Source organism: Micropterus dolomieu, linkage group LG14 (genome assembly GCF_021292245.1).
Source record: "Micropterus dolomieu isolate WLL.071019.BEF.003 ecotype Adirondacks linkage group LG14, ASM2129224v1, whole genome shotgun sequence".
Classification (NCBI taxonomy): domain Eukaryota; kingdom Metazoa; phylum Chordata; class Actinopteri; order Centrarchiformes; family Centrarchidae; genus Micropterus; species Micropterus dolomieu.
Genome location: NC_060163.1, coordinates 15,317,443 through 15,337,509, shown reverse-complemented (window position 1 = coordinate 15,337,509; position 20,067 = coordinate 15,317,443). Strand labels below are relative to the sequence as shown.

The following is a 20,067-nucleotide window of genomic DNA, read 5'->3' as shown; positions in this document are numbered from 1 at the left end:
GACATTTGAAATCAGGTGATCCCTGACAGCCAGTCAGATCTGGTGAGAACGTCTCCTCAGGGCTTCCAAACCAATAAGAAGTAATGATTCGACTTTCCAGGAGGAGAATACCAATAAAAATCAGAGAAGAAAAGAGGAAAGGTCTGAGGGCTCGTAAGTGGAAGACATCTTTGTTTTGTCTCCTCAGAACAGACTGGACACACAGTGTTAAGGTAGACAGGACAGCGAAGAGATACGACTCAGACACCCGAAGATCTGAAAAGAGAAGAGCAATGAAGTGTAGAAAGAAGATGAGAAGATAAGGAAGGGAGGATAGAGAGGTGGGGTGGGGGAAGAGAAAAACACTGAGGAATCAGATAGAACCAACAAGCTGAATTAAAACGAGGATGATTATTTTCATCATAGATTAATTTCATCATCTTCAATTAATCGATTGTTTGGACTATAAAACATCAGGTAACAGTTTCCCATCACTGTTTCCTAGAGCCCATTATAAATCGATTAATTGATTAATTGCTGAATGCAAATGGATCATAAAAGAATAAGAAAAATAACCTCAAACTAAAAATTAAAAGAAGGCTTCACCTTTTATTATTTAAAGTCTTACGAAATGAACATTACAAAGTCGATACTGCAGATTTTAGAAATGGCAGCCAAGTTTGTGAGGGGACATACAGTACAAATAATAATGAAGCAAACTAGGATTACAGATTATAGACATTTATGTTTCCTAATACTGTCCATAGAAATACAATTATAATTGCGTTGAATGACATTTTGTGTATTTTAAAAGGCCCATCTATGGAAAGGAATTGCAAACTAGCATAAGCTATATAAATGCTGCGGTATGTGGCATTGGTTCATGCTATATACTTGTGCCTATACAAATAAATACAAGATACAAAATGTGTGAAAGATGAAAAATAAGGCCGTAGAAGCAGCTGACTGATATGTGTGTGTGAGCTTAGAGATATGATGATAGGTGCTCAGAGAGGATTCTTATAAAACACATGGCATTATGTTGACATAACGAACGGCTGATTCAAGACTCTGATAATGTTTTGGTGTTGGGATCAGGACTGAAAGGTGGGATCGTACCTTCCTCTTCGGATGTTTCTGGATTCGCAGTGAGGCAGGAACAAGATGGAGGAAAAAAAAAAAAAAAAAGACAGAACAAGTGAAGTAGAACGACAGGTAAGACTATCAAACTGGTGTTTCATGTGAGCAAGAAGCGATGTGGAAAAAGGAACATGCAAATAACCCAAGGCCTTAAAAATGAAGCATTAAACAGGCATCTGAAACTTGCATCTTTATCTTTTGTTATTAGGAAAATAAATTCTTCTACAGAGAAGCTTGTAGCTATAGTGACTATCAAGGCAGATTTGGGCAGATTTCGTACAAGATACAGTTATGAGATTAAAGCAAAAGATTACAGTCTGAGACAAGCATTTTCGTTTGTTTTGCATCCTGCAGGTATACCGCAACAAAGTTAACTTGAGGCAAGACGGCATTGTAGCATGTGAACAAAAACTACAGAAAGAAGACCTGGAGTCAAATACAGCCATGAGTAGAGGAACATGGAAAAAGCTTGTTGATACATTTTTGGATTTTTGATCGTTCACTGCATTCAAACATTAGTGTCAAATTTGAAAGAGTACTCCATCGATTTAGCATTGCACTCCAAACTCTGTCAGACTCACGAGCAATGGATTCTAAATAAATATTTTGGTTACAGATTCAGATGCGTTATGCCAGTAGTGGCCAATGTAGCCTCATCCCTCAATGAGAGATAAGAAGTGGCCTACAGAGGTCTACAGATTTTTATTAATTTTTAAACTCAACTGACTGAAGCATATCACTTGTGGCAATTTATCAGATTTGGTGCAGATCCCTCTGGAGCTACAAAAGACTTTATACAACTGTTTTTTGCACATGCAGTAGCACTCCAAGAGAAGTGCAAACAGACTTTGAGGTCTGAAATCAGTTTAAAGAGTTCCTCTAAAGAACCTCTTAAAGAACTCACAGGATACAAACTTCTTTACACAAGGAATGTGGTTGATTATAGTTTTTTTGCCTCAGTGAAAAACTGAGTCTATTAAATTTCCAAACATAGTGAGGAAGACTATTCTCAATTTCCCACAGACCAATGAAACATCTGTCCAAAACCCAAAGTTATTGGCATTTTTGTTGTTGTGAAAAATTACATAAAAAGGGCTGCTACTACTGATTATTTTCATCTACTGGTTATTTTCTTGATTAATCGTTTAGTCCATAAAATGTCAGCAAATAGTAAAAAATGCCCACTGCAAGTCCCCAAACCTTTGTGATGGACGTCACATTTTCAGATCTGTCTGACAGTCCCAAACTCAAAGATATACAGTTTACTATCATAGAAGACAATATAAATATTTAATGTAAGAAGTTTTGGCTAACTGTTGCAGCACTAGTTCAGTGTTTAGCTCTTTACAAATTATACACATTTAGCATCTACAGCCTACTAAACAAAGTGCTACCGTTTTATATTTACCGTTGCATATTACAAAGTGGTGACACTCCTGCCAGTAATCTCATGCCATGATGTAGATTTCATCAAATCTCCTACCATACTTAAAAGGTCTAATGAGGGTTTGTAAATACCACCATTCATGCTACCTTCTTCTAACAAACCCTGCAGGAGCAAAATCATCTACTGCACGTTCACCAGCTTTAATAATAATAATAATAATAAACCCCACATGGTCTCTGGTTGTGAGTATGCATCAGACAGCAAGCAGAGGAGCATTCAGCAGCTAGCCGCAGGCATGTGTGTTAGCTGACAGAGGAACACAGCAGGCACACACAGATGGAGGCATGCCAGAGCTCTTACTTAAATCCCCAGCCAGTCCCCCCCAGGACTATCGCTGCCACCAGAATTGCACCAGCAACCGAACCTATTATGATATTGGTACCACTGGGACCTGTGGGAGTGAAGTAGTCAGCCAGTGAGCGTAGGGGGAGAGCAGGGGGTGTATTTTAGCTTGTAGTGAGATACTGTAGTTATCCGTGAACATATCAACATATTTTCTGTCTCAGCAGGTTATTTCACAGAGGTGAGAAGCCACTGGAAGGAATATGTGGAGGCAAACTGCTCAGTGCGGTTACCTCTGTGTTTCTCTGGGCCCTCTGGCGGGGTGGGGATGGGAATGGGGTCAAACACACTACAGTCTGTCCCAGTGTAGTCTGGATCGCAGATACACTTCACCTCGTTACTGCAAGTCTGCGGGATGGAGCAATACCCTAAATGTTTTTTTTTTCTCCACCAGTTATACTTTCATATTGTAGCGCCATCAAGCTCCACCAAACAAACAAATAATGAAATCTTGAGGTGGGACTAGACAACTCACTCCGTGGTGGGAGCAGATTCGTGAGGACGAGGAGCCCGGGCAGGTGCTGAGGTTGAATGTGGTGACAGGGAGGCACCGACGCTCCAAACACATCATGTTTGGACCACATGGCGTCCCATCCTCCACGTAGCCCAGATCCAAGCCGTCATCCAGCACTGCATGGCCACCCCTGCAGGTCACATGGTCACATTAAAACATAGTTATTCTGCTTCCTGGGGATTATCTCAACTCTAAAACGCAACTAGAACCCGACATTAACTTTTATTTATTTCCACTTTCTATATTTTGACAGATGTTAAATACAGATCAATTCCTCAGCTCATTAATGTATGCCATATATCTTTCTCTCACATAATCTTGTATACATCTAAATATGCTGATGGCACCATAAAACTCAAGGTAAACTGCTTCATTCAAGTACTGTGAATAAAGCCTTTATTATAGTGGCTACATTTTCAAAAACAAAACATTAAGTAGCATATTCGCTGCATGCTCATGTTTAGTTTGAAGAGTTAGAGTTAGAGCAGACTGTTGTTCGGACGATATGTCTTGGTGTTGTTTTTATTTCTGTTGTCACTATAATATGGGTGTTTTTCCTGTGGAAGATAAAAAGGTGCTCTGGGGAGTTATTTTTACATTCGGTGTTACTCACCAAATGTGTCGAGTGCGTTTGCTTACTCGTAGAACAGTTGCAAAACAAATTTTTACATATGCGTCCTCATGCCCATGATAAACAAAACAGGGACCCACTCATAGACAAAACAGCTCCAAAGCGCCACTAGAAGTCAAAAACTCCACAGGGAACCTTGAGTTTTTGTGGAATTCATTCCCCTTACTTGTGGACATTGTGGCATTAGGAGCGCCTGCTTTCTGTTCGGTTCAAGTATTGATTATCCTTCCTACATTGGTGCTTTCTCTAAGTTTGATACCATTTTTCTCCCATCAACCTTAGACTGGAAGGACTCATATATGTCCTTCTCATATACACAAGCAAACATATACTCGTATATGTTGTTTGTGTGTTTGACCACCAAAAAAAAAAGTACAAAATTGCAGAAATTTAAAATTCTGCCATGTCTTGTGCATGTAGTGAACCCAACTTTTGATTACGCATCTCTCTCTCTGTATTTGTTAATTGTTCAGTTGTGGTCCAAACCCATCAAGCTGCCAGAGAGAAAAGCTGTCTCACCTGCAGTCCATGTATCTGTTCTGATGGTGGATTGTCAGACTGGTGAGCTTCCCCTGTAGTTCGCCAAAACTCGGCCTAGCTGTCAGATTGGTGCACAGAAGCAAACCACACAGAACGTCCCTGAAGGACACGAGGGAGGAAAATAAGAAAACAATTTAAGAATAACAAAACAAGTCAGACTTATATGAGATTTTATAACACAAACAGTGGAGTGTGAATTCAGGTTTTCTCTGCAGCATCCTCCATTGAGTTAGTTTTTCGATTAAATTTGTGTGTATATGCGCTATCAACATGTATTTTATGAGGCCATGCTGTTCACTCACTGCTTGTTGCACTGCACCCATCCCTGACCACTGGAGTCCGGGCCACAGTTTCCTTTCTCTGTGCCCTCAGAGTTCAGCTTTTCATAGCAAAACCTGTCAGCTGAGTCTGAGAAGACAGAACAGAGTATTTCACTTAATGCATTCAACCCACGGCTTTGCTTTAATCCTTACAAAGCTATTTTCAGAAAATATAAAACATTCAGTGGATGACTTTGGCTTTCACTATGCAAGTTATTAAGTATACCAAATGGCATACTAAAAAAAATCCTCTTTTAACCATCAGAGCGCCATGCGACATGGAGAAATAAAGCTCAATATCCAATCCAAACCTACTGTAGCCCCACAGAGTCCTGCACTGGCCATCTCTGGTCTTACACCGACCTCCATAACAACGGCCCTGAGGAAGAGGAGAAGAGGAGGAGGGTGGAAAAAATGGTGAAGAGAGGACAAACAGAAAGAGACATGTTTTATTAAATGCAACAAGAGAAGCAGTAACAAATATTTATCAAGCAGCCTGACTTTACCTGTCCAGCATCACACATGTAGCCATCCAGTTTGTGGACATTATGAGGACACTGCAAAAGAGAGAGAACATTATCTGTCCATTGGGTTTCAAGTGTCTGAATTCCTTTTTAAGCGTCTTGATGAATGTACAGATTTGTCGGGGCTCCTTTTACCTGGCTGGAGTCTCCTGTGCAGGTCTCAGGAATGTCACAGTCGTTAACAGCGTCGCGGCACGTTGCCCCTCTCAGTTCGTACTGTCAAAAAACAACCATGGAAGGAGACGGAAAACAGAGTGAGATGAAGAAAGCAGGCGGCGAAAGAGAAGCAAGAAGGCAAGAGGGAGTAAAAGAGAACGTCAGGGCTGTAATAAACAGCGACGAAGCATCCAGTTAAAGTGTGTATAAAAGCAGCTCACCTTGCAGTCCCTGCAGCAGAGCCCGTTGCTGCACATGGCATTGTGGGTAAGAGTACACTTCTTACAGCAGTTGGCTCCACTCCGTGCACACTCCTGTGGGTCAGAGATTGTTTACAGTACATCTGTAGTTCATTAGTGTCAACGTGTTTTGCCTCAAGGCTTTCATGACATCCTGAAGTCACATCACTGACTACACTTCATGCAGCATCTGACACAATGTGAGTGATGTCCTGCGCTATATATAGTACCCAGTAGAGTTCCCAGTTTAGCTTGTTTGCTAATTTAAAAGTGTTTCCTATAAGCCAAAATGTATTTTTAATATAAACTGATAATATCTGCAGTTCCATTTGAATTGAAATGTTTTGGACAGATGGGTGAATATGTGACGGGTCCTTTTCATGCCACCTTTCACACTTTGCATATTGTGCGCAGCCTGCTGACAGGATGACAAACATTTTATGCAAAGCCGGTCGTTACTTTAAGTCTTTTCCAACCACGCTTACGGCTGAATGGGTGATTCCTTAAACTCGGTGTGTACAAGACAAGCTGCAAGAAATTAGTTTACTGAAATGTACTCACCACTAGTGACCCACAGTCACATTCCTCTCCCAGCTCCACAAATCCATTCCCACACTCTGGTGGGTCCAACAACTAGAGGAAAAAGAAAATATGTAAGGTAACTATAGAGTCCAAGGCCCAATCCCAAAGTCCACTCTCACAGACTCAGACTTTGAAGCAAGTTCTTGGGAAGTCCATGAGGGCTTAAGGGCTGTCCCGCTGTCAAATCGCCAAGTGTACAAGGGCTCTCTCGCGGACATTTTGAGCCCTTTTTAGACACTTCTGAATTTCTGCAGACTTTGCCTGAGGGAATTGTCCACAGTTCATAGCGGTATGACGTGAAACACAGGGGTTACACCAAGGGAAGCCCAGAAGCGAGAGAAAAATCCTTGCAAATCCGCGTTATAAGAGAAGAAGAAAAATGGTAAACAAACAAGCATCGACGCCAACGCTGATGTTAACATAGTTAGAATTGACATAAAACACATGAAATCGGAGGAAAGCAACCACCTTATTACACACTTAGTTTATTCAACTATTTATTTTAGTTTTTGCTTAATGATGCTGTTTTGACCAACAATAGTGTATTGATTATTGACAAATATATATTGACATTTACCTCTCCTCCACTCTGTAGGGCAAGAGCCTGCAGGACTTAAAAATCAGGCAAAAACATAAAATAAAAAAAGCATGCAACGTTTTTTCAGCATCGTCAAGGTAACGTAATAAAGTGTCAAAGTGCTGTCCCGTTCCCGTTTACAGCATTTTGAGCCCTTGCAGCCTCTTGCACTCAATCACTTTCCAAGTGACGTCAGTAAAGTCTGTGAAGGTTCAGGGCTCAGGGCTAACTCATTTAAAACAATTGAAATTTGGTATTTATACACAGACAATGTCTCTGTTATTCAGGAGATTGTTATTGACTTTGAAATACCTGTAGGTATGCATTCAAAACTGAAAAGGTCTCTAAAGTAAGTAGATTTTCTTTGATTGTTTATCATGTAATAATAAAAAAGTTACGAGTGAACGAGTATCTCTCACCTTGGTGGGCTTGTTGAAGAGACAGCTGCCTCCTCCCTGTTGGAGGAAGCGCAGGTACTCATCTATACTGCAGCGAGAGAACTTCCTGGGCAGGTAGTAACTAAGACAAAAACAAAACACAACACAGAAATCACTCACTGCCACATTTGCTTAGAGAGTTTGCAACATTGCTCAAAAGTTGCTTTAAAAATTAAGAATAAAATATGATAATCCGTCAACCCAAACTGTTAATAATTTGCCCAAATAAAGAGGAGGACTTTCAAAAACCACATTTTATACATTATTACTTCGTAGACCGCTGGCTGGATAGGAATATGTCCATCTGCGTGTCCACAGATTCCTGTTTTAGTTGAGAATGTCCTAGTTTTAACATATTCCAGTTCACTAATAAATTTATTGTACATTAAGTGCATACCCAGTATCCTCCATGATACAGCCCAGCCATGGGTCTGGACACCTGCAGTCTTCTTGACACACACATACACAAACACATACAAAACATTTCTGTGGTCAAGAACAGGCTATGATGTGACTGTGCACAGCAAAACATTTTTGAGCAACTTTTTAAAACTCTGCTGTGCACTGCTGCGTCCTCACCACCAGAGGGAGCTGTTAGTGTGGCAGAGGAGGAGAGTTTTCTTTTCACACTGATGAGTTTAATCAACAATCAGCACGTTCTCAGCGAAAAATCAAGTCAGTGTTGTATAAATGGTTTACACTACTTTAGTTTGAAAAAGTCATTTTCAAAGAGACATTTTAATAGGACATAATATTTTGAATTTAATCTGAGACAACTTTGCAGAAATAACCAAATATTGCAGTAAGGAATCATTAAAAGAATAAAACAAAACTATAAGTATGAACAGTGGACATCAGTAAAAAGCTTTTTTTGTATGACAAATTGCCTTTTTAGCTACACCTCTACGTTTCTGAATCATGACACAAGCGATTGTCCTTCCACGAATCTTGAAGCTCTCCAACCAGTGTATGTTCGTCTTACCTGCAGCCGGTCGCTCTTTGTTCCTCAGCATGCCAATGTTCTGGCCAAGACTCTGACACAACGTGATGGCCATGGGGCCCACACTGCCAAACTGAAGACACACACATAATCCAGTTAACGACAACAACTGCCTTGAATTACACACTCCTGAGAACAATTCATTTTCAATAACTACACAATTTTTATGAAGCTCATGGAAAAACATCCCCGATTTGTAGCCGGTCTCTCTGATTTAAACAGTGTGAGAGACACAAGTCTCACCTCATTGATGCCTCCACCCCTGGTGAGTGAGCAGATGCCCCCAATGTAGGCTGCCTCGCTGCGGCTGCTCATGAACGTCCTCCCACTGTAAAGACAGGGGGACTGTTACTATAACAGCCGTGAAGTAGAAGAAGAAGAAGCAGAAGAAGAAGGCAGTGGTGGTGAAGGAGAAGGTGAAGAAGCAGAAGAAGGAGAAGGAGAAGGAGAAGGAGAAGATAGAGATGGAGGAGGAGGTGGAGGATGAGGGAATGTGGACGAGGTGGATGACGAGGAAGAGAAGGAAGAGCAGAAGGAGAAGGAGAAAGAGGAGGAGGAAAAGGAAGACGACAAGAAAGGAGGATGAAAAGATGGGAGAGGTAAAGGAGGAGGAGGAAGACAAGAGGAAGAAGGGGAATGTGGAACAAGAGAAGGAGAAGAAGTAAAGGAGGAGGAAGAGGAGAAAAAGATGAAAGAAGAAGAGGAGAAGATGGAAGAGTAATAGGTAAAAGGTGAAGGAGGTGAAGGAGGAGAAACATCCGATTTGTATCCGGTCTCTCTGATTTATACAGTGTGAGGAGGAGGAGGAGGAGGAGGAGGAGGAGGAGGAGGAGGAGGAGGAGGAGAAGGAAAAAGCAGGGGGAGGAGGAAAATGCAAGTAGCACCAAGTTAAATCAGGAGGTTGCACCCACGAGAAGAGGTGAGCAGCGTCGCAGCGTTCCTTGATGCTCTCCTTCCTGTACTTCATGAAGTCGCGCAGGGTGAGCAAGGCGTCATCGCCCACGGAGACCCTGTTTTCAGCAGACCAGGTTTCCATGGCCACCAAGACGATGCGAGTGTTGAGCTGCTCCTTGTAGATCTGGATTCATCAAAAGGAAATCCCGAGCAAGGGTTACGCTACAGAAAATTCATCTTCTATCCTGTTGCCTGGTATTTGCCAATAAACAAGATCCAGGACTGCAGGTTAAACATGCGACCAACAAGTGAATATAATAAAGATCAGAAAGTCCAGATCAATGAAAATCTGAATGTCTGCTTGGAGAATAATGGTACTCTGAATGGCCTCAAAACGGCTGTAAAATCAAAGAGAAATTCAGGGATAAAATTCTCCAGATGACGCACAGTTTTTGATTTAGGTCCATTTCTACATGGGAACAGAGTAAGAATAATCTACAAAAAGTGTTTTCTGTTTGTGGGAAAAATTCAGATCTTAAGGGATGGTTGCAACAGTCTTCTTCTAAAGGACAGGGGAGCTGAGATGAGAGGACTCTCATCTGTTTAACTTATGATTTATGTGGAATAATGACAAAGAAAACTGCATCCTTTTAGAAGAACACAACCTCCAAATCCCCAGGTGGGGATTTAGAGGAGGAGAAGAGAGAGGTGGAACTCCAGACACATTACCATCAAGGATAATTTGAAAAAAATGTTGGAGATAATGGAGACCGTTGCATCAGTCTACTTTAGATGTGGAGTGGGAGAGGGAAGACAGCAGTGCCATGGAAACCAGCATCACTGTATGTTCCCAGTCAGTGAAGGGCTTCCCATTCTGATGCCACACTCGTGGGACACGAGCACACTGATTTGCACTTCATTTGGCTGTTTTGAAAGGTAACCACATCCGATCATACCTTCACAAAAAGGTCACTTAATTAATTTATTCATTCATTCATTCATACAATCATACATACATACATACAGTACAAACTGGCTCTAACCAGCATCATTAAATAGTACCGGGAAAACACCAGTTTCAACGTCAACAATGAAAAGGCGATTCCGGGACGCTGGCCTTCTAGGCAGAGCTGCAGAGAAACCATTTAATGATGCTGACAGTTGAGGACCTGTAAGGCGTCTATTTCTCAAACTAGACCCTCCTTTGTATTTGTCCGTTTTGCTCAGTTATGCACCGGGGCCTCCCACTCCTTTTTCTGTTCTGGTTGGAGCCAGTTTGCACTGTTCTGTACAGGGAGTAGCTTTGTCTGAGATCTTGTGTTTCTTTGCAATTTCTCATATGGAATAGCCTTCATTTCTCAGAACAAGAACAGACTGACGAGTTTCAGAAGAAAGTTTTTTGTTTCTGACCATTAATGATCTTCAACTAGTCTAAAGAAGGCTAGTTATATTGCTTCTTTAATCAGCACAGCAACAGTTTTTATTCTGCGCTACCATTTACATTTATTCATTTAGCTGACGCTTTTATCCAAAGCGACTTACTTAATTGCTATACATGTCAGAGTCTAAGTAAGTGTCTTGCTCAGGGACACAATGGGAACAGTGGGAGTTGAACCCAGGTCTCCCACACCAAAGGCAAGCATCTTATCTATGCGCCATCACCACCTCGCTACCATGATTGCAAAAGGGGTTTCTAATCATAAATTAGCTTTTTAAAATGATAAACTTGGATTAGCAAACACAACGTGCCATTAGAACACAGGGCTGATGGTTGCTGATAACGGGCCTCAGACCCTCTGTAGATATTCCATTACAAATCAACCGTGTCATTTATAACATTAACATGTCCACACTGTGTTTCTGATCAATCTGATGTTAAATTAATGAACAAAAATCATCCAAATTAAAAGCCCCATGATGAGGATACAAGAGATAATAGCAAATATTTACAATTTTATCAGTCAGAGTCAGAAATTCTGATACACAGAACAATACAGTCTGAGACCAACCCTGAGATGGTTAAAAAATAATATCAGACTGTAAAACAGCTTTTATGAATAAGGGATGGCAGCTGTCCCACTCAGGAAAGTTTCATCTGCAGGGAAAAGCTCTGAAATTTGGCAATTGTCCTGAGTAATCTCAAGAGACTTCCTACAATAGATCCTCTATGAAGGGGTGCCATGGCTAAATAAAATACATCATAGGAAGAGGAGGGCTCATCGTCAACTCCTCAACAATATTTCCACTCACCGCATCGGCCATGTTAACCACCGCTTTGGCAAAGTTCTTAGTCTGAGTGGCCGACCGACGGAGCTGCACGAACTGCCAAGAGGAGAAAAATACTGCGTTAGAGCCTTTCATCTTTCTTCCTGTGCTGATTAGAACGTCTTATCAACAGAGCACCAACATATTAAATCCTCATTTTAATGAGAGTCACGCTCACATCTTCTTATTGCCTTCGTGCAGCAGTTACAGATTTGAAGTCCAAGAAAACACATCAGTGCTTTCAGCTTCACACTTACCAGTTCGTGGTCGTTTACCACCATCAGCTCGATGTACTTGGTCTCAGTCTGGACGGTGCGCTGGCCTCGCCGCACCTGGAGGGGGGAAAAAAAACAACAAATAAAACCCACACAGCCCGACGTTTCAGTCCGCTGTCATAACCACCTTCACACAGGACAAACAGACGCACACAAACTCAGCAGGTGAAACCATTACTCACACTGAGCGCACACACATGCTGATACTGGCGAAACTCTAGTCTTTGTCCTTGAGAGGGCAACTTGGACAGCAACACTCTTTCATTCATTAAGCAAAAAATGCGCTCGGCATCCGAAAAGAAGAATTGCAGCAACTATGTCCGATTACGTCAGGAGCAAGAAAAAAAAAAAACCCTACTAAAGACTCTGAAAAGTTGCCTTTTTCTTGGTAACATAAAATATTCATGATTAAATAAATGACAGTCCAAGCTTAAAAGCGAATATCTTTAGTAATAAAAATATTATTTAGTAAGATTCTAACACTAAAAAAAGGAGATCAATTCTGCCTAATCAGTACTGTGTAGTAATAATTTGATCTCATTAAACTGATCTGGGGAAATACGCAAACAACCCAAAAACTGTCATGACATTTTGATTTAAATGTTGCAAAATTCTGATACGTGACATTAACCTTTTTCAGCTGAGCCCTGCCTATTTAAAATCAGTGAGAAGAGTGCAGACATAAACAGAAATATCTCAGTTGAAAGCAGCTTTATATTTTAGTAAACATTGACATAGGCTTACCTAAAAACCAAACTGTCAAAACTGATGCAGCAGAGGCAGAGCATTTCTGTCATTAGACCAAAAATGGCTGAAACTTCACACTTTGTGCTTGTGATGCAGACTTTCCATTAGAAATGTCTCTTCCAAGTCCAATACAAACTTAATCAAGTGGCCTCACTCGAGTAATTTTTACTTATCGTGGGATTCTATTTTTATTAGCATCAAAGCTGAGATAAGCTATCAGCATGTGTGTACATTTGGCATCATATAACAGACTTCCCCGTAAAATAGTATTCGTGTTTGCATATCTTAACTCTGATGTTGCCCTCATGGTGACACTTGCAGCAACCCATGTGACATGTTGCTGGCCAGGCCATCTGTGAGCGTACATGGAGGTGTGTGTTGAGAAAGAAAGAGACTCCGAGACGGTCTGAAACACTGACTTGTCTTTTTGAGCGCCTCAGGCCTTCTGTAAAGACGGTCTTCTCCTGGTCAGACCAGTCGTCTCCATCCTTCAGCTCGCCGTCTCCACCACTGTGGACGTCTGTCTGCCCCTCGGGCTCTGTGCTGTTCACGGTGCATCCTGGGAAAAACACACACACACACACACACACACACACACGCAGAGTAAGGAAGAGAGAAAAGTGGCTAGTCATCAGGCCAGGGATGGATGTAACCATGTATTTTAGTCCACTGATCTGTAGGAGAAATCAATATTGCACAGAGTATAACTGGCCAAATGGGAAGGGAGAGAGGGCTGAGGAGGAAGGGAGGGAGGAACGGCAGGGGTTGGATAACAGGGGGGTAGTCCAGAGAGGCAGACAAGTGTTAGGACAAAGAGGAGAGGCGGAGAAGAGGCAGCCAAATGAGACATTTAGCAAGGGCAAGGAGGACAGCGGGACAACCTGAGGAGGACACTGTACACTGCAGTGTGTGTGTGAGAGAGAAAAAAGCAGCCAAAAAGCTGACTTGCATTACAGAACATTTGATTGTTTTAGATCATCCAATGTCAAGGACGAGGCTGAACATGTAGTCTCCAAACAAGTAACAGCAAGCAGCCTTTGGGTTTATCAGGGACAAACTGCATCCTACCGGGTTTCACTAAACTAGGTTTCAACTACAGCACCCACAAATCGCATCTTTTAACAGCAAAACACAGGCCAAATATGTATCACATCACAAAATTTTATCTAAATCAAGTTTGAGATGTCATAAAAGTAAATAACTTGTATTATAGCTGGATTTCTGCAGCAGGTATTGTGTCACTAGACTTAGGATTTAGAAATTAGAGGGCAGACCAGAGATTCTGTGTCCATCAAACTTTTATCATCACACCAGAAGGCCTGAAATGCTTTCTGTTCTGTGGAAAGTAACTGCGAGGGGTTTCTGTGTAAGCTGATGGTCCTACCTGGACAGGGAGGCGGAAAGAGGTCGATGTCCGGCATGCGATACACAATGTGGTCATTCTGCTCCTGAGAGGCGTCAAGAAAAACCATAACAAGGAGTGAGAGACAAAGAGAGAGAGGCGGGACAGTTAAGTCTATTTTTTTCCTCAGAACAACTCAAGGCAACTTTAATTTCCTGAATAGTCTTATTTTCCTGAAGATTTTAACTATTAAGGGTTCACACAAGAGCCAGTTTTGGGTTCATTGTTCAAGTCTGCCTGAGGAATGAGAATTCCAGACATGAAAATATTAAATTTAAGTACAACTTCACCTCGAGTCAAAAGCAATCCCTACTCAGACCAAAGCAGACAGGGAATCACATCACTATGTCTCTTTGCATTCTCTTTTTTTCTGCAGTGATTTTTAATGGCAGAAAAATAACTACAGCGGATCCACAGAAGAGCCAGATATGGTTGTTCACTATTCCAGGCAGGAGAAGTGAAAAAGTTACATAGGTCAAACAAACAATCAACAACATATTACACTCTTTGATTAAATGGTTTTAGTTTTAAATACAAAATAATCTCTATAATAAACAAATGTGGAATAAAAGTTACACTAAAGTAAAATTTCACCTTCATGGCAGACAGCAGCAAGATGAGGTCTGAAGGAAATTTGACATTGCCCTTTAAAGTGCATCAGGCTTTGACCACTCAACCGTGAACATATAGAACAAATCATGGTTATAATCTTAGATTAAATTGCACAAAATGCAGCTCTATATGAGTGATGACACCCCCCTCATGATTTCCAAATGATGCAGCCATCAAATGACAACTTCTCATCCTCAAATTTACTCCACAGCTTTTCTGTGTGAAAAAGTGCTGCCGTGTCCTCTGAGGTAGAGATGAATCAGCGGGAAGGAAAGTGCTCCAATGCATTATTAATCAATCAGTGGGCTGTCATAATGGCAATAACACTGCTAGACACTGTTGTACACTTGAGCTGGGGATAAATACTTTATGAATATGACCCATTTGAGATGGATAGCTGAGGAGAGGGAAGAAGAGTGAGGGAGCTTTAAGAGGAGCAGGGAGGCCATTGATCCATCTCTCCAGTCTATGTAATTGAGCTGTACTTCGATTACTGTGGGCCTTAATGGGGAAAAAAGCTCAGCATCTTCCACACTAAACACTTTCACCCCACTCCATTCGGCCAATCTGTTATATGTTTACTTCTTTTTAATATTAGATCTACTCTAAAATCAAATCAAAGTATTTTTGTAATATCTAAAAGGCCTCAGAAACATTTTGTTATTTTATATTTCTTCTCTCTCCCTCCTGTCTCACTTTGATATGAGAGAGGAGAAATGTGGCAGTGGTGGTGGATTGTGTATCAACTCAATACTTTTCATACAGTAACTTAGAGATAGAGTACCACCGTCTGGACTAAAGGTATTGTGTGATATGGAGACAGAAAGAGACAGTGAGACTGTGGACTCACTGTAAAGATTTCAACATATTTTGAACGTTTGTTGCCAGTTTTGCGAGAACTTTTTCACACAACCTTGTTGCTGCCTTCGTTTGATGCCAAGAAACTTGATATGTGTGTGTTTAAAGTCCTGACTCACCTCACCGCTGCCAACAGGTTCAATCCCATAGGAGAAGTTCCCATCAGAAAACATCCCGCTGGAACAAACAAACAAACAAACAGCTGCATGTTACAGTATGCCTGGACATGTTTCTGTCGGATGGCAGCCGTATTGTCAACAAATCATTGGTTGCCAACTTCTAGTGGTATCCCCTTCTGTATTTTTTAGGTACTTTTTATTCACACTCACATGAACAAAATGATTCATACCACCTAAATGCAAAATAGCATGAAAGATCTTTATAATTATCAAATATGTTTATATCTTTCAAGGGCATTTTTTCCCCCTTTAGATCAGGCCTCTATCATCATGTTTTGTAAAATACATTTTGAAACCTCGCTGTAGTATATGTATTTTATTGTATGTTAAAAGGAATAGTTAGAGTTCACGTCTCTACTGTAAATATGAAGCAGTGGGCAGCCAGTTAGCTTAGCACAAATACTAGAAATAGGGCGAAACAGCTAGCCAAGACATTTCTTGGCTTTCTGTACAGAATAAACAAACCAAATGCAATAGTTTAGTGAGCACTAGACCATGACAGAGCCAGGCTAGGTGTTTCCCTGTTGCCAGTCTTTATACTAAACTAAGCTAAGCAAATCTGAAAAGGATATTTTAGAAAATTTACACTGAGCTTTCAAATGTGATTTAGTGCCTTAGCTATTTTAGTAGTGTTTTACTTTAGGCAAACTTACAGCAAGTATTTGAATACATACAGACACCAAACGTTGGGTCCTGACTGAGTCTACATTACAGATGAAGTGACCTTTAATCAAAGTATTCGACTCACTGCAGGCCGTGACAGGTGGACAGAGCAGCCCAGGAGCCCGGCAGCCCCCGCACACCCCCATGATAGTAGCAGTGCTCTCCTCCCTGGAAACAAATTGTATATTATACTGAGACACTCCATCATAAAGTAACATCAAATTTCAGAAAATGAAACTGACACTGACTGTGAACCCCTCGCTTCGGCTGATCTCCTGGCCTCCTAAATAAGCACAGGGCAGGTATTTACTGTCAGTCTAGGGCCTACAGCCAACCTGGTGGGTCAACTGAAGGATATCAGTGACTACTGTATGACTCAGTGGCCGGGAAAACCTACACCTACACAGGCTGCAGCGGAGATGAGTTTCACCAAGGAAAAGCTGTGTGCATACAGTGCATGTGTGTGTGTTTGTGAGCGATGGAGAGAGCAATTCGAGTGCAACAAGGCCAAGGGTCAAATGAGAGAAACTTATTGATGGACTATGAAGTTTAAGTAAACAACATGAATTAAATTCAGATTTTTCCTTCAAAATGTGCTAAACTTTCACTTGAAAACCTATTGTTTTGATTTAAAGAGTAAACTTGGCAGCAAACCACATAATAGCAACCATTTCAGTTTTCTGCAGCAAGGTTACTGCAACCTCAAGGTTACAGTGTCTGTAACCAAGGACTCATTCAGGTACTCCAACTTGCATGAAGGATACTGGATCTCAAACAATGACTGTATCCCTACATTATACAAAAACCTGACTATAATGTTTTCTTGTAGAGGTCAATGTATTTTTAAATCTGAAAACAACTGAAAACTAACCTGTTAGTAGGGCAATTTTTATATTCCAAAACAGGGGGAAGTCAGCTATCTGTAAGACAAATGAATCTCCATATACTACATAGTTAAGGATACACAAATAAAAAAGATTATATTGAGATATGTTAAATTATATGCTTACATGACTCAACCAAAACCTATAGAAGACATTATAAAACAGTTCTGAAAAGCTCAACTATAAAGGTTGACTAGTAAATTCACTTTGACACGTAAAATCTGTGAAGTGCCCCTTTAATATAGGATGAGTGTGCCAGCTGACACTTTCAGATTGGCAGAACTGCTGTAAGGTGTTAGCTGTACACCTGGCTTCCAGATACCTTCACCAGATTATTCATAATCCCCTGAAAGGCTCCAACTGGATGATCATGTTTTGAATATAGTGTTTCCACACTGCCTCTCACGGAGCAGCAATGATCGCATTACGACAATTAGAGAGAAGGCATGCCACTGTCACTCAAGCAGCACGTGCATGTGTTTAACAAAACAAAAATTGTTGAGAAGAAACTAAACTGTGCATGGCAGTTAGAATTACACTCAGGAGTGGATTTTTATATAATAAAGGAGTCTTCATCTAAGTGGATGGAGATTATAGTTATGGGTCTGTGTTTGTAGCTACTTCAGAGAGTGTATATGCATATGCATGAGTGTGTGTGTGTGTGTGTGTGTGTGTGTGTGTGTGTGTGTGTGTGTGTGTGTGTGTGTGTGTGTGTGTGTGTGTGTGTGTATATGAAAGAGAGGGTCAGTTTCAGGTGTTTGTAATGAACCCCTCTAAGTCATGTCTGCCACCTGAGCCTGCGGTTGTCTGGCACGGCCAATAGATCCAAAAGAAAAGAGGCAACGTGGAGCTTCTGTTCTTTATGCATCATCAACCTTTACTCTGAGCTTCAACTTAAACCTGAAAAAACTCTGAGACATCTGTCAAGTCAAGTACGATCTCGCAAAAACATATTTCCCATTACAAATGGACTCATACTGTATTTGCTTCAAGGTGGACTAAATCACACATAGCCAGACAGGTTCCTATTGATGAGAAATCAATGACTGACTTGGAGGTCTGTCAACTATGGCTCCCTCATCCCACCTCACATCAGTCACACACAGCCTTGAGAGAAAGATGAAGATGAAGTTGAGTCTTTCCATCGGTCAGACATGATGTCTCAGATCTCAGGACACAGTGCTGATTTGCTTTTGATGAAACTTGGGGGAGGGGGTGTTAATGCATTATATTATATATAGTTATAAGTAGAAATACACTAAATCCAAATTAACAAACAACCTAAGTTATAATAAAAACTGGCTAAAATAAAGACTATGACTATAAGACTATGGGTTTATAGCCATATTAGGGCTTTGAGCTAAATGCTAACATCTGCGTGCTAATGTGCTCACAATGACAATGCTAACATGCAAACGTTTAGCAGGTATAATGTTTTCCAAAATCACCATTTTAATGTAGTTTGTTATTATGCTAACATTTGCTAATTAGCAAAAACACATAGCACAGCTGAGGTTGGTGGGAAGCTCATTAGTTTTGAAGGAATTTGACCAAAGTATTAGACAAATAATTTAATAAACAGATATTTTGGTGATGGACCGACATTGGCATCACTAGAGCCGTGCTGTTTGTTTGGCTAATAATAAGTAGTAGCTTAATTAAGTCTACTACTTTGAAAATCTTAAGTTCTACATCAAAATGTTATTTCTACATCATCAGTTCTACATCACTTTATTATTTCAGGCATCAATTCAAAGCTGTGTAACCACATAGAGTCTGACTATTAACTAGAAATAATAAGCACTTAAATTTAGTCCCAGTATTTGGCAAAGAGCTTACTTAGATTCTGGACTTTAATCATTCATACTCAACAGTGAGATAGCCCGCAGCACTTGTCCAGGGCACAATAATAAATAAATAAAAGTTAGGATTACATGGCTAAATGGAGGAAATCAAATTGCCTATTACAGCAGACACACACTGACTTTGAAGGACTGAGTGCGCTTTTCATAGGAGATGCATACGCTTTAAATAATGGTCACTGACATTTAAATAAACCATGTTGTATGAGAAATTGTAGATTGATGGTGAAATATTATCAGGGCTGGGAGGACAGGGACAGGTAAGCAGGACATTATATTAGAAGTGAGTGACTATAGCAATGAAATAAAAAGTGCTTGCAGGCACAAATGGAGGCAAATAAACTGTTACGTCCCACAGAGACGAGAGGATTCAATTTGACATTATAAAATCTAACTGAATTAGAAAAGCTGGAGTTTACGCGATGTCTAGACTTTCTAGCTGAGAGGATCAGAGGAAAGATAGAAAAACAAGAGCAGCTAATGTAAAGTCTAAGGAAGACAAAGTGAGACAAGATAGAACAAACGCATCAGTAAGGAATATTAGACTTCCTCAGTGAGTAAGAGAAGCATGTTAAATCCCAAATGAGTTTTTATTTTCTTTTTCTCTGATCTGCCAGGATGCAAGAAGTATCTGACACTCAAAATCTAACTGGGGAAGATGATGGAGCTCCTGCCTGATTTGTGTCCCCCGGGCATGGGGCGGCTGGCAAGGTGTCCCTTATTTATCCACACTGAAGATGGCAACCCTAGTTGTAGGCCCTCGCAGAATCTTTCTCTTTCTGTTGTTTGCAGTGCGCCCTATAGGTGACTACCAGCTTGGTAAAGTTGTCATCCCCCTAGCGGCTTGGGAATCTGATTGGAGGCCAATTGGGTTGATTCTGGAAACTCTGGAAACTTGCTTTATTGCTTGTTAAAAAGGACTGCAAGAGCTTCTTTGATATTTTCTGCCAAATATATGGAAGATCGTTTCATGCTAGCTTGGTCACGGCTAGCAGCAG

General features: G+C 40.8%; 1 protein-coding gene across 4 annotated transcripts in view; it reads right to left on the bottom strand.

Annotated features, from left to right (window-relative positions):
- Positions 1–575: 575 nt before the first annotated feature.
- adam11 (ADAM metallopeptidase domain 11) overlaps positions 576–20,067 on the bottom strand; it is a 31,977-nt gene continuing 12,485 nt past the window's right edge. For 2 of the 4 annotated variants that reach the window (XM_046069549.1, XM_046069551.1), the window contains exons 5-26: positions 16,409–16,491; positions 15,601–15,658; positions 13,994–14,057; positions 13,029–13,168; positions 11,845–11,919; positions 11,573–11,644; positions 9,340–9,506; positions 8,672–8,756; positions 8,411–8,501; positions 7,826–7,877; positions 7,411–7,510; positions 6,394–6,465; positions 5,815–5,907; positions 5,573–5,653; positions 5,420–5,470; positions 5,229–5,292; positions 4,896–5,001; positions 4,573–4,692; positions 3,384–3,552; positions 3,142–3,256; positions 2,867–2,957; positions 576–1,116 (exon numbers count right to left, since the gene is read on the bottom strand). In XM_046069549.1, the coding sequence (XP_045925505.1) occupies positions 1,074–1,116; positions 2,867–2,957; positions 3,142–3,256; positions 3,384–3,552; positions 4,573–4,692; positions 4,896–5,001; positions 5,229–5,292; positions 5,420–5,470; positions 5,573–5,653; positions 5,815–5,907; positions 6,394–6,465; positions 7,411–7,510; positions 7,826–7,877; positions 8,411–8,501; positions 8,672–8,756; positions 9,340–9,506; positions 11,573–11,644; positions 11,845–11,919; positions 13,029–13,168; positions 13,994–14,057; positions 15,601–15,658; positions 16,409–16,491 (1,992 nt within the window). In that variant the 3' untranslated portion in view covers positions 576–1,073. The remainder of the gene's footprint in view (positions 1,117–2,866; positions 2,958–3,141; positions 3,257–3,383; positions 3,553–4,572; positions 4,693–4,895; positions 5,002–5,228; positions 5,293–5,419; positions 5,471–5,572; positions 5,654–5,814; positions 5,908–6,393; positions 6,466–7,410; positions 7,511–7,825; positions 7,878–8,410; positions 8,502–8,671; positions 8,757–9,339; positions 9,507–11,572; positions 11,645–11,844; positions 11,920–13,028; positions 13,169–13,993; positions 14,058–15,600; positions 15,659–16,408; positions 16,492–20,067) is intronic. The other 2 variants (XM_046069550.1, XM_046069552.1) reach the window with 2 other exon arrangements.